The 12,019-nt window shown below is 43.9% G+C and overlaps 1 protein-coding gene across 5 annotated transcripts in view; it reads left to right on the top strand.

The window, feature by feature from the left end:
* CEP170B (centrosomal protein 170B) overlaps window positions 1-12,019 on the top strand; it is a 57,404-nt gene that overhangs the window by 19,521 nt on the left and 25,864 nt on the right. For all 5 annotated transcript variants that reach the window (XM_066321662.1, XM_066321661.1, XM_066321660.1 and 2 more), the window contains 3 exons: window positions 985-1,123; window positions 9,620-9,721; window positions 10,286-10,762. In XM_066321662.1, coding sequence (XP_066177759.1) covers window positions 985-1,123; window positions 9,620-9,721; window positions 10,286-10,762 — 718 coding nt within the window. The remainder of the gene's footprint in view (window positions 1-984; window positions 1,124-9,619; window positions 9,722-10,285; window positions 10,763-12,019) is intronic.

Genomic DNA, 12,019 nt, shown 5'->3' with positions numbered 1-12,019 from the left:
ATGTTAAAGAACAGCCAGCACATGAACTTGTGGGTGAAGCACAGCAGAACTTACTCCCTCCCAGAAGTGGAGCACAGATGTCTTTTTCTGAGCATGGTGACTTATGCCAGCTCCACCACACCTCCTCAATCAGGCTGAATTTTGCTTAATTTATTCATGTGTACCATCTCATTTTTGCCTTCAAGCTCCCAATTTTTACTTACTGAGCAGTCAGTCCTCTTAGGAGTGAGGTGTTTTTTTAAACACTGCTCAGTAGCAGGTAAGAAATATTTAAGCATCCGCTTTTCTAAGGCAGAAAAGCAACCTTCTCTAGGCAAGAAAGCTATAATGTTCAGCTGTGAGACTGGGCTATCAGTGCCATAGCTCTTGGCTAGCAGATACTGCCTTCTTAGTCCTGGTTCCATGTTTAGCACTTGGTGAGGATAGGAAGTCTAACAGCTAGAACTGGGCAAATGATTCACTGAACTTACTCAGGGATAATCTGGGTGGGTTCACCCTTTTATTAATTTACTTGTAATAAAGCACCTTCTAAATAGCTCAATTACTATGTTTATATGGAACCTGTTTTAAGGTAGAATCACTTTCCTAGCTGGGGAGAGGATTTGGAAAAAAGTAATTAAAATAGATTCCAGTTGCCTTTGCCGAAAACCTGAGATAATGCAGATGAATGCCCTGAAATAATTTATGATGTTCCTTTAAGAACAAAGAGGATTTCAGGATTTGAATCCTGAGTGAAAAATGGCCTGAGTTCTGATTTTTCTCAGTTTATTCTTTACAGGTTTTTCTAATTAGTTATTTTGCAGAGCTAAGTCACAGTGACCTTGTGTACTAGAATTGTCACTTAATGGCTTCCAAACAGGCTATTTCTCCTGTTCTGTAGCTTGTACTTACTGTGCATGGATTTTGTTAAAGGACACAGCTGTGCTAGAGTTGGGTGATCTGTTGGTGAGGAAGAGGGGTTCACTACTGCTTGTGTCTCTGCAGCATGAGAAGTACACCAGCCAACTCCAGATGAATTACAAAGGCACGGTCATGAAGAGGGCGGAGCAGCCCATGGAGCATGGCGTCTACACAGAGTCCCCACAAGCAAAGCTGGAGAAAGGAGAGAGGAAAGCAATTACAGGTACCTGCTTGGGAACCAGTTAATCTGGATTCTGAACAAAGTGCAGCTTGAGCCGTGTGCTGGGTTACGATTCTGACAGTAGTCTTGTGGGTTGCGTTTGGGAGCAGTTCTGGAAGGATCATCTTTCTAAACTCTTGGAGTATTCCAGAGTGTGGGTTTTTAGAGATTCAGTCTACAAAAAAAAATCGGCTGGTGTGATGGCTCCTACATGCCTTGTCGCTGTGTGTGTTCTGGAAAACCTGTGGGCAGAGCAGGTTTGGTAAGTTCTCTGGCACCTGTCTGGTCTATTTTTAATTTCCTAATCGTGAGCTGGTGTTTGAACAGAGAGGGTGACTCAGAGTAGAAAATGTATGGCTGCTGTGGCGTGGTGCTGGCAGGCAGGCAAAGAAGCAGCAAGCCATTTCTTTCACAAAGCCCTGGATGGTTTTAAATGGCTGTATTTCCTAATGTGCCAATATGTGGGATTGTAACCAACTGCCAAACTGCAAGATGTTTGCTTCAGGTTCACTGTTCCCCAGCTTCAAACCTTTTCTATTTGAGAAATTCCCTCTGTTCACCATTTTGTTATCAACTGCTGCCTTCCTTTAAAGATCCTTTGTCAGACTTGGTTCCTCTGTGTTCTCCATTATGGTTTGCCAAGACCTCCCCAGCAGTCTGGTCTCATCCATTTTACTCAAATTCCTGCCTCCTGTGTGTGCTGTCCTGACAGGTCTCTCTCCCCAGTTCTGGTCAGGTATCAGTTCATGGCTTTCTGGAGCTTGCTGGTGCACGGGAGGAACAAATATGGTTTAGAAGCATACTGGTGACATGACTGCCATTGGTTGTCTTGTGGCTTCAGGATGGCAGAGCAATTAGGAAAGCTTTAGGGTTTAGCAGGGAGAGTTGCCCACTTTTGGAGGAAGATTCAGGGATGAGAATGAAGAGAAGGGGATGGGCAGGGAAAAGAGTGAGGTAAACATCTTGGGTGAATTTACCTAGAGACAGGTATGGCAGCTTTCTAGAAAAATGTACAACTTTGGGTAAGTCTCTTAAGGCTTCATGGTAACTAATTGGAGTGGGTTGATTGACCATAATCTCCCATGCATTGTACTCAGGAAAACTGACATAGTGCACTGAAACAGTGTAATGTTCCTCCCTGGTCTCCTCGCTGTCTCCAGCTGTGTGGGGAAGCACATGCACCTGTGTGCTCAGCTCCCTTTTTTTGCCCCAGAAAACCTTTCTTTGTGTTGATTTGGCTGTGGCAGTGTTTGGGACTGAGCCTGACAAGCGTGAACGGAAAGGGATGGAATTGTGGATGATTGACACTGGGGAGGGTGAGAAGAGGTGAACCCCACTGGAGGAAGAGCTCTCTAGCTGCCTTTCAAGGAGCATGAGGTTCTTGGAAAGCTTTGCCAGTAACTGCAACCAAACCAAACCAAACTTTGTGTTTGCTACTGCCTAGTTCCATGAGCACTCAGTTTTTTATTCTTGCCACCTTCCAAAATGCACTCTCATTGATTTTAACCTACATAGCGTAAGCGGTGGATATTTGGAGCACCTTCAAGGCCAGGACATTGAGTGACTCTTCAGCAAGGTGACCCGTTTCTCTTGCCTCTGATTCGCAGACCTGCATTATGTTCCTGTCGTCTTCAGTGGGCACAGAGCAGAGGTCTAAGGCAAAACGGGCTCTGTGTTCTTACTGGGGGCCAGCACTGAAGTATGTCACATGCAGTGGGACTGATGGGCAGAGCTAAAAAAAAATCTGTAAAGTGCTGCTAACCCCACTGAATGACAGAAAATCAGGACTTTTTGTTTGAAGTATTTTGCTGGATTGGACTGAAGCCTGTGCAAGAGCCTGAACATTAAATCAGTCCCTCGCTCTTCCAAAAGCATCTCTGTCACATGAGCAGAATGATCTGTGGATCCCTTTCTCATCTGCCATGTGACTAATTCACCTTGTCCTCAGCTGCACGCAGGCACTGTTTCTCCTTGGTTGCTGGGAGGAGTGGCAGCAATTTGAAATGATTAGTGAAAAGAAGAATGTAGTGGTCTTAGGGGGGGAGTGGGCTTGCTTAGTGGCAGCAGAAAGAGGCTTTAGGAAAAGAGCGGTTTCGCTAAGCCCGTAGGTATTTAGGAATTTGCATTGACTAATTAAAGCAAGGTCTGGGCTGACAAAAGCCTTTAGAAGGATCGGTTCCCAGGGCCCATGTGGAAAAGAGGCAGAGGGAATACAAGCTTTCAGGGAAGAGGTTTAACAAAACAATGTGAACAATTAGAGCTGCTTAGAAATGGGAGGAGGTGAAGGGCTGAGGATGAAGAAATCCAGGGGAGTGAATGGGAAACAGTCAGTTTAGCCTTTATGCTGTTGAATTTGCAGCTTTTGGGTGTATGTTGCCTGTAAGCAGAAAATGATCAGTCTGTGAAATGTTTGAAGCAAGGAGCTTGGTTAATCCTATGGGTTGGAGATGGTTATGAATAAAAGTGTCCACAGTTCAGCTAGTTAATGCTAAAAATAGCTATTAGCTCTCAAGTCTAAAGCCTTAAGTGATCAGGAAGCCAGGTAGAGCCTTGAACTGAGCAGATTTCAAGACAGTCACAATCCCTATTCCCATCTGTTGCTACCTGAGTTGAGGTACTTGATGAGATAAGCTACTTTGTGGTCTGCTGTTCTCAACACGTAGTTAAATCCTCAGGCTGATCTTAATTTTTTGGTTTTTTTTAAAGCTGACACAGCCTGATGGGACTGGGTAATCCTGAATCTGATGACTAACCTCTGAAAATCTGCTGCAGGCCTAAGTTTCCACGGGTGGAGGCTGCTTGCAGCATTCACTCGAAATGGGCATCATCACTTGCAGGAGTAGGACCAATTGCAGGAGCCTCTCCCGGGATCTGTGAAATAGATTTACTCACCAGGTCAGCGTCCATGTCATTAGTAAGTCCTCTCAGCAAAGTGGACGACTTGAAAGTCTTGCTGATGTCCAGGGCTGAGGTCAACAGGCAGCATGGATGCAGGCAGTGGGAGCTGTGCCCAGCTGTGGTTTCCATGGTCTTCAGCTGCTTTTCCCATGAGATCATGGCAGTAGCTATTTAGAAACACAGCTCTGCCCTAGCCTTTAAATTAAGGGAGTGGTGTTATATCTGCTTTTTTGCCTGAATTAGAGTGGTGGTAACTGCAGCATGTTTAAGGTTTGACCATGTAATTGATACAAATACATTTGTGATCATCAGCCTGATTTAAAAGTCCCTGGGATCCGTGTATGTTCACAGCAGGTGCAAAAGACCAGGGCTTAGATTAACCATGCACATATGAAATAAATTGTGTGGCAAAGAGTCAGAGAATTGCTTTATGATTATTCCTACTAGATCTGAATTATCTGTTTTGGAGAGGAGTTAAAAAGCAGAGATGTAAGGAATTAATTTTAAAATGGAGCTAGATCATCTTTTTTTCCCCCAAGGCCTCTGCCATAAGAAACCTACTCTGCATCTTCTGGAGATGGACATTATTATTATTAATAATGAATCAAAACCAGTTTGACTTAAAGTAAGCTGAATTTCTCATGCTTTTGTTATGACTCGCAACAGAAAGCTTCAAAGCTGTGTGTGCTTCTGTGAGCAGAGAATTTTGCTGTTGCTGACTGTGTCTCTCATGATGGTGTGGAACTTTGTGAAGGTTCGGGCAAAGCACAGTCCTCAGTCCTGACCACAGGAGACATCTTCAAGGGAAATCGAACCCCCTCTGTTTAGTGAGAGCTGTGCGCTAGTCTTGAAAGCTCTTCTTCCTGCTTGATGATGGAAAGCAGCTTTAACACAGTCTTTCTCCTTTGCCTTTCATCACCTGGACTATATTTTTGGTTGTGGCTTTGTGTTCTGTGATTCACTTCTCCATAAATACACCCTTTGTATTGACATGTCTCATTCTCTCTTTTGGTGCCTCTCCTTCAGATGATCAATGGTTTTGTATTAAATTTAACAGGCCACATTTCTGTCAGACTGTTGAGCAAATGGACTTCCCTTGTTCTGTCCTAAAACAGCCTTCATTCTTCCTTTTGAGTGACTGGCCCAAAGACTGAAATCCAGGAGCAAGACGTGTGTATGTCAGTTTTCCCTGTATTACACCGTCACTGGTAGCTCAGTATTTGTCTGGCTGAATGCTTGTGCTGACCTCAATTCAGTTATCTAAAAGGATGGTTCTCGGGCTGCCTGCCTGAATTGACGAGCTAAGAAATACTTCTAAATGAATTGGCACCATCTGGGCAGCCTGGCACGGAGTGGAGAGAGGTGGTAACGAGCTGCCATCAATTGGAGGAAGTCTCATGTCATTAAAATGACTGAGCAGTTCGTTTTCACTGGTGTTCCTCCCTTCACTGCTGACTTGAGCAGGCCCTGAGTTTGTCTGCTCTTGCAAGAGCATCCATCTTATACTAAAACAGAAGAGACAGGAGATGGCTTCAGGGTGCTTTGCATGTCTCAGGACACAGGCAGACGTGCTGCTCTGGATGCTGTAGGTCCAGGTTGAGGTTGCTACCCAAAGTGGATCACAGCTGGTGAAGAGCAAAGCCCGCTGGCACAACTGCATGTGTAGCTGCTCCCTGTCCCACTTCTGTCACAGCCATCTGTTTTAGCTGCCTTCCAATCGTGCTTTTTCCCCCTCCTTCCCTTTTTCTACAATATTGTTGTGTTAGGGCTGGAGCTGGGAGAGGTGTCAGTTGTGCTGGCAAACTAGAAGGGACAGAAGCTTCTGACATGAGCAGGGCAACAAATTCATGTAGCTCTTTGTGCTGGTTTTGGCTGGAGAAGAGTTAATTTTCGTCACAGTGGCTGGTATGGAGCTGTGTTTTGGATTTTTGCACAACACAGAGCTGTTAATATAGAGATGTTTTTATTATTGCTGAGCAGGGCTTACACAGAGCCAAGGCCTTTCCTGCTTTCTGTACTGCCACGCTGGCGAGGAGATTTGGGCTGCGTGGAAAGGCTGGGAGGAGACACAGCCAGGACAGGTGACCCAAACTGACCAAAGGGACATTCCAGACCATATCACATGGTCAGTATATTATATAGGGGAAAGAAGGAGGAAGTGGGAGGGAATGTTTGGAGTGATGGTGTTTGTCTTCCCAAGTCACTCTTACATGTGATGGAGTCCTGATTTCCTGGAGGTGGCTGAACACCTGCCTGCCCATGGAAAGTGGTGAATGAGTTCCTTGTTTGGTTTTGCTTCTGTGCATGGCTTTTGCTTTACTTACTAAACTCTCTGTATCTCAATCCATGACTTTTGTACCTTTTACCTTTCTGATTCTTCCCCTGATCCCAGTGGTGGAGGAGCAAGTTAGTGGCTGCATGGGACTTGGCTGCTGGCTGAGGTTAAACTACAACACTCTTCTCAAGTCAGAGATTCAGGCAAAGCGCAGTCCTCAGTCTTGTCCTTACTCTGGCTCAGGATCTGTCTGCCTTCAGCAATAGCCAAGAATGACAGTGACTGTTACTTGACAATGTTATTCAGAATGCAAATTTATATATATGCTCAGTGGAAACAGTAATTGGTCTTAAAATATTGAAACTGTCCCTGAATAGCAAGATACTGACTCCTCAGCTTTCCATCTGTGCTTTTTGCGGTTTTAAAATGAAGTTCCAGTTCATTGTGGAGGTTGGGAGAGGAAAGGAATGAAATGCCACACACACAAATGAGCGGCTTTGTCACAGATGCTGTAACAGGCATTGTAGGTGGGGCCATGTGAGCTCTGTGTAATGTGCCATGAGCAGCTTTCTGCTGCTGTGCAGTGAGTGCAGTGCAGTGCCTCCCATCCTAATGGCCCCAGACCTGTGCACTCTGGCCAGCCTGATGCACTCGGTTTAGGTGTTCCTAGACCTGCCCTGGGGTTTTAACTTAGTGCAGGCTTTTGTCAGAGGGGCAGTTAGGGTAATTTCCAAATACCTATTAGGGCCCAGGGAAATTAGAGACAGCAGAGGAGTTGGATCATTATTCTTTATAAATCATTCTCCGCCCCCCCCCCCCCCCCCCCCCCCCCTTCAGCTTCAATTGCAATCTCAAAGTTCCTCATCAACGGAAGAGGTCTGACCAAAAGTCTGACTTAATCCCCTGCCTGCCTTTTGTCTATAGTAGAAAAGCTATTGGCCAACAAAGGCAGAAATTCCTGTGTTGGTACTCAGATGGGACACAGATCTTTGAGTAGTTTCTGGGAAGACTTCTGTCCTGCAGGATGGGTGTGAGCTCTCTTAGCTCTCTTCTGTCCCTCTGGACACAAAATTGGCTTGGAATAGATCACTGGCATCTTGTAGACTAGGGGGCCTTTTGAATTCCTTTGGGGCTGGGATGTGCTGGAGAGACAAGCTGTAATGAGGCAACTCTTTGCAAGCAGTAACAGCACCCATCCTTGGGAAAGGTGCTGCTTGTGCAACAGTCAAGTGCAGGTGGTCTTTGCATTTCATCTATAGGGTAGTTGATGCCTTTAGGCACAAATTACCTCAGACATCACTAGCTCTTGATAATGGATTTGTGTTAAAGTGTTGATCTTCTTCACCTGGCTTCCCCCAGAAAGCTGCCTCTTGGCCATCAACCCTAAGATCTGGACTGCAAGTCAGAGGGTACAATGATCCATTGTGTGCCCAAAGTGCCTGATGCTGGTGGAGCAGATCCTGCATGGGTGGGGTGGGGTCTAGTGGGCAAGTTATAGCATGAAAAGAGGATGGAAGGTTTCTGCTAGGCTGTGTGACAGAAGCTCTCAGCTCAGGAGAAACCAAACCCTGCCCTGGAGTAAGGTTCACTGACAACCTTGGGAATAGGTTTTTTAATTATTTATCCCCCCCTCTCCCATGAGTGGTTTAACCCATCATCAGTTATGAAATGTATTGCTTGGCAATTCCAATTTATCTTGGTGAGAAATGCTTCCTCCTTTGAACTTTCAAAGGCCACCTACACAATAGGAACATGGTTTATCTTCCATGCACTCTAGGCAGGGAGGAGAGTAATACTTTCAGCCTCTTTTGATCCTCAGTGTGAAGGGAAGCTGCATGGTTAACGTTGGAACATGAACAAGATCTCTTGAAAAGGGCCTGTGGGCTGCATCTGTAAAGCGGAATTTTTGCCTGTGGACTGTCACTGTATGAGCTTAGATATCTGGAATGATCCTAGAACAAAAACATTTGAAGTAGTGGCCACTGGATCTGTGTAGCTTTAGAAACAACAGCATAAAATCAGGCTGCTTTTTAAATTTGAGCTATTTAATTCCCCTTCGTCTCCTGACTTCCTTTATGCTAACAACTGCTTTCTGTCATGTCCCTGCTTTAGCAGGGAGAGCAAAATTGCAGGGCTGTTTGAGAGCTGCTTTGCACAGAGCAGTGTGTGGTTTGAAAACCACAAGCTGAGCAGCAGCTGGCAGTAGAAGCTCAGCTATGGCTCTGGAGCTGGAGCCAGGGTTTCAGACGTGGCCAGTTATGGCTGCTATGAGCAGAGGCAGGAGCAGCCTAACAAAGCTGGATCTTAACCTCAGCCCCTGACCTATCCTGGTGTTTCTATCACCTCTAGATGAAAGAACAAAAGCTACTTTATTTGCTTCTCTTGAACTACAAAAAACCGTAGTATTAACTGCGCCACAGGCACATTTGGTCTACTCTTTTTGTTTGTTGCATAAACAGCCGAGGCCCAAGGCACTGCCAAAACATAACCTTGTTTTCCACAACACAAGGAGTAGTGGATACAAAACAAGGAGTAGTGGATACAAAACGAGGAGTAGTGGATCAGCTCCACTGAGTGGGTGCCAGTTGTTGCAGTGAAAATCTTTCAGGGAGTGCTCACTGAACAGAGAAATAATGTAAGCCTGGCTCTTCTAGAGGAAATTCTCCATGAGCAAAACCTCTGTTCTACAATGATTATGCAACTCACTTGGTTTACTATAAGCTTCAGAGAACAAGAGTTTACTGCTTCTTTATGAAAGTGTGAGGATGTGGTTTTACCATTTTTCCTATGTTTGTAATGCTTCGAGAATTTCCTGTTGTGGAATGTGTATCACTTATAGTGGGAGTGGTAAATAGTGCAAAAAGTCCCTAGCCTGGACACATCCATGGACATGGTGGGGCAAAAAAGAGTAGAGCTAAATCTTGCCAGTTAAAGTGAGGAAAAGAGTCAGATTTCACCTGAATTGCAGGTGAGTTGAAGACAGTTTTGTGGTTAGTGTTTTGTAGTCTGTCCTGCCAAAAATCTTCCACTTTGTGTGTATAATAAGCCTAAAAAGGGACAAAAGCCAGTATCTGGGAAGCACAGCTATGAAAGACAATGAAGGCAGGTGGAGTTAGTGTCTTGCAGTAGAATATGAAAAGGAAGAAAGGACACAAAACAAAGAAAAGTCTGAACATATTATTATGTATAATTTGCTGTTGTTATAACTGTGGTGTAACAGGTTCATGGTCTCATCTGGCCCTGCTTTTTTTTCCTCTTCTGGTGTGCTATTGAATGTGGTAAGTTGATGTTTTCTGTGTTAAAGTATTTACTTATCCTTTTCCTAGAAACAAATACTTACCGCACCCCTCTCTATGGGCAGCCCTCCTGGTGGGGGGAAGATGATGCAAATAACAAGGAGGAGAGAAGGCAAGAGGAACATTATTCAGGTAATGGAGGTAACATGGGGTGGGAGAAGATAGGGGACACAAAATTTTGGCACACTTCAGATATTTACTGTTTGAAGCCATCTTGTTTCAAGACTTTCAATTTCTACTTCTTTTTTGTGCTTGTTTTTGCACATTCCTGTGTGTAAGTTGCTGCTGCTGCAACTGGAACAGGGGAGAATGAAAATGTTTTCACTAAAATATTTTACCTTTAGAAACAACAGTTGTGAAATAAATCACTAGGTTTGTTTTAGAGCTAGTTGTGGAGCTGTATCTGTTTGTCATCTCATCATCCCTGGGACTCATTTAGTCTTAGCACTCCCGTTATTGTCAATCTGTGTGTATGGAAGAGGCATCTTGTTCTCAGTTCTGCAGTAAACCTGATGTTTACTGCAGCATGTGCTCTACTCCACAAAGAAGTGTTTTATTTCAATGCACACGCAGTGTATCTGTTCTCTAGCAGAGAGGGGTTGTGATTAGTAGGCTTTCTAAGTTGAAACAAGTGAATTCAGTACTACTGAAAAAATGTGATTTTATCCTTTTTTTTTTTTTTTTCTGCTTTTGTAGAAAGATCAAAAGATATAAACCAGCATGAAGAGGAACTGAATGGGAATATTTCTACTTATAGAGATGCCCAAGAACAATCTGTGTTTGCCTTCCGGAGAGAGCCAAGTTATTTTGAGATTCCAACTAAAGAATTCCAGCAGCCATCAAAATCTCCAGAAACACAGGTCCATGAGATCCCAACAAAGGATGTTGATGCTGTGGTAGCCCCTGTGGTACAGAGTCATGCCTCTTTCACCATTGAATTTGATGATGGTACCCCTGGTAAAATAAAGATAAAAGACCACGTAACTAAATTTTCACTCAGACAGAGAAGACCCTACAGTAAGGAACCAGCTCATACAGAAGTGATGTCAGCAGAGAGCAAAGTGGCTGACTGGCTTGTCCAGAATGACCCAAGCCTGATGAGAAGGCAGTCTGCAGGAGATGATGTTTACAGTACCAAGAGTGACCTGCCAATTCATGTAAGGACACTTAAAGGTGAGTGAATGTCTTGTCATGTGGACATAGCTCTCTGTTGGCCATGCAAATGCAGCCTTTGATAATAAAATATGAAAACCTTTCTCCTATCAAGGAGAACTGGACTTAATTATCTCTGCTTCTGATTTGCGAGATGAAGAATATTACTTTAATGACTGTTGATATTTTGAATGCAGCTGGCATGCTCTTTACCTGGCTTTGAAGTCATGTGTGGTGTGAGCTTGGGGACACTAATGTGACTCCTCTACTACATCTATATTGCCAGCTCAACAGTAATTGGTTGAAAAAAGATTTTGATTTTTAAATGTCTAAAATAATTTCCATATGGTCAGACAGGCTGATAAACACTGATATTTCAGTGAATGTGATTCTCTTGACTTCTCCTAGCTGATGGAATGACTTTTCTTTTTAACTGTAGTCCAGAGGAGTCTAAGCATGATCATCCTGCTGTCCTAAATCTAAGCTGGTAATGACCAGAGCCAGTTGGCTGGATGACAGAAAGTGCTGACACAGAGACTACTAGTACAGTTGAGATACAGATGGTCCCCAATAGAGGAAATTTTTGTACTTGTAGGAAAAGATTTCTTCTCCTAACCTAAAGCTTCTCTGAAATCCTGCTCTGTTCAAAAACATCATATTTCTTGGACGTGCATCTTGTTATGTGTGTCACTGTGAGGAATTCTTTGGGGATTTTCAGAGGTTTGAAGTAAAGTTTGGAGTCCAGTTCTTAGAGCAGCTGATGAGACTAACATGATTTTGATGCAACTTTGAATATGTTCTGCAAGATTTATGGTTGCTTGGGTGTCTCTCTTTGGCCATCCACTGAACAGCTCAGAGGAGACCAGTGATTCCTGCATTCTCACTGCCTTGCCTCTAGAAAAGCTATTCTTTTGAACTGCAGCTTGAGCTGATGAAGTCACATTGAAGGTTACCAGACCTACTTGTGCTTGAGATCTTAGTTAAATAAGAGCTATACTTTGTTTTCTCTTAAAGGAATATTTGCTTTGACCTTCCTGGAAAAAAAAAAAAAAACCAACCAAAACTCATCATATTATGAAGAGTTTAACATATTACACCTCCAAATTGCTGTTTTGGGTACATATTTTTGGGGAACCCTGTATGGTCATAAAGTCTCATATTCAGCCGTAGGGTTTGGTATGGTGTGGAAACTGAACTACTTTGTTAGCCATTGCTTGATTCTAGTCCTTCCCAATAAGGGACAGCATTGAGGTGCCCCGTTTGGCTATTTAGGCTTCT

The sequence above is a fragment of the Sylvia atricapilla genome, chromosome 6, assembly GCF_009819655.1.
Source record: "Sylvia atricapilla isolate bSylAtr1 chromosome 6, bSylAtr1.pri, whole genome shotgun sequence".
Classification (NCBI taxonomy): Eukaryota; Metazoa; Chordata; class Aves; order Passeriformes; family Sylviidae; genus Sylvia; species Sylvia atricapilla.
Note: the sequence above shows the minus strand (reverse complement) of the source record. Positions and strands in the feature narration are given on the sequence as shown.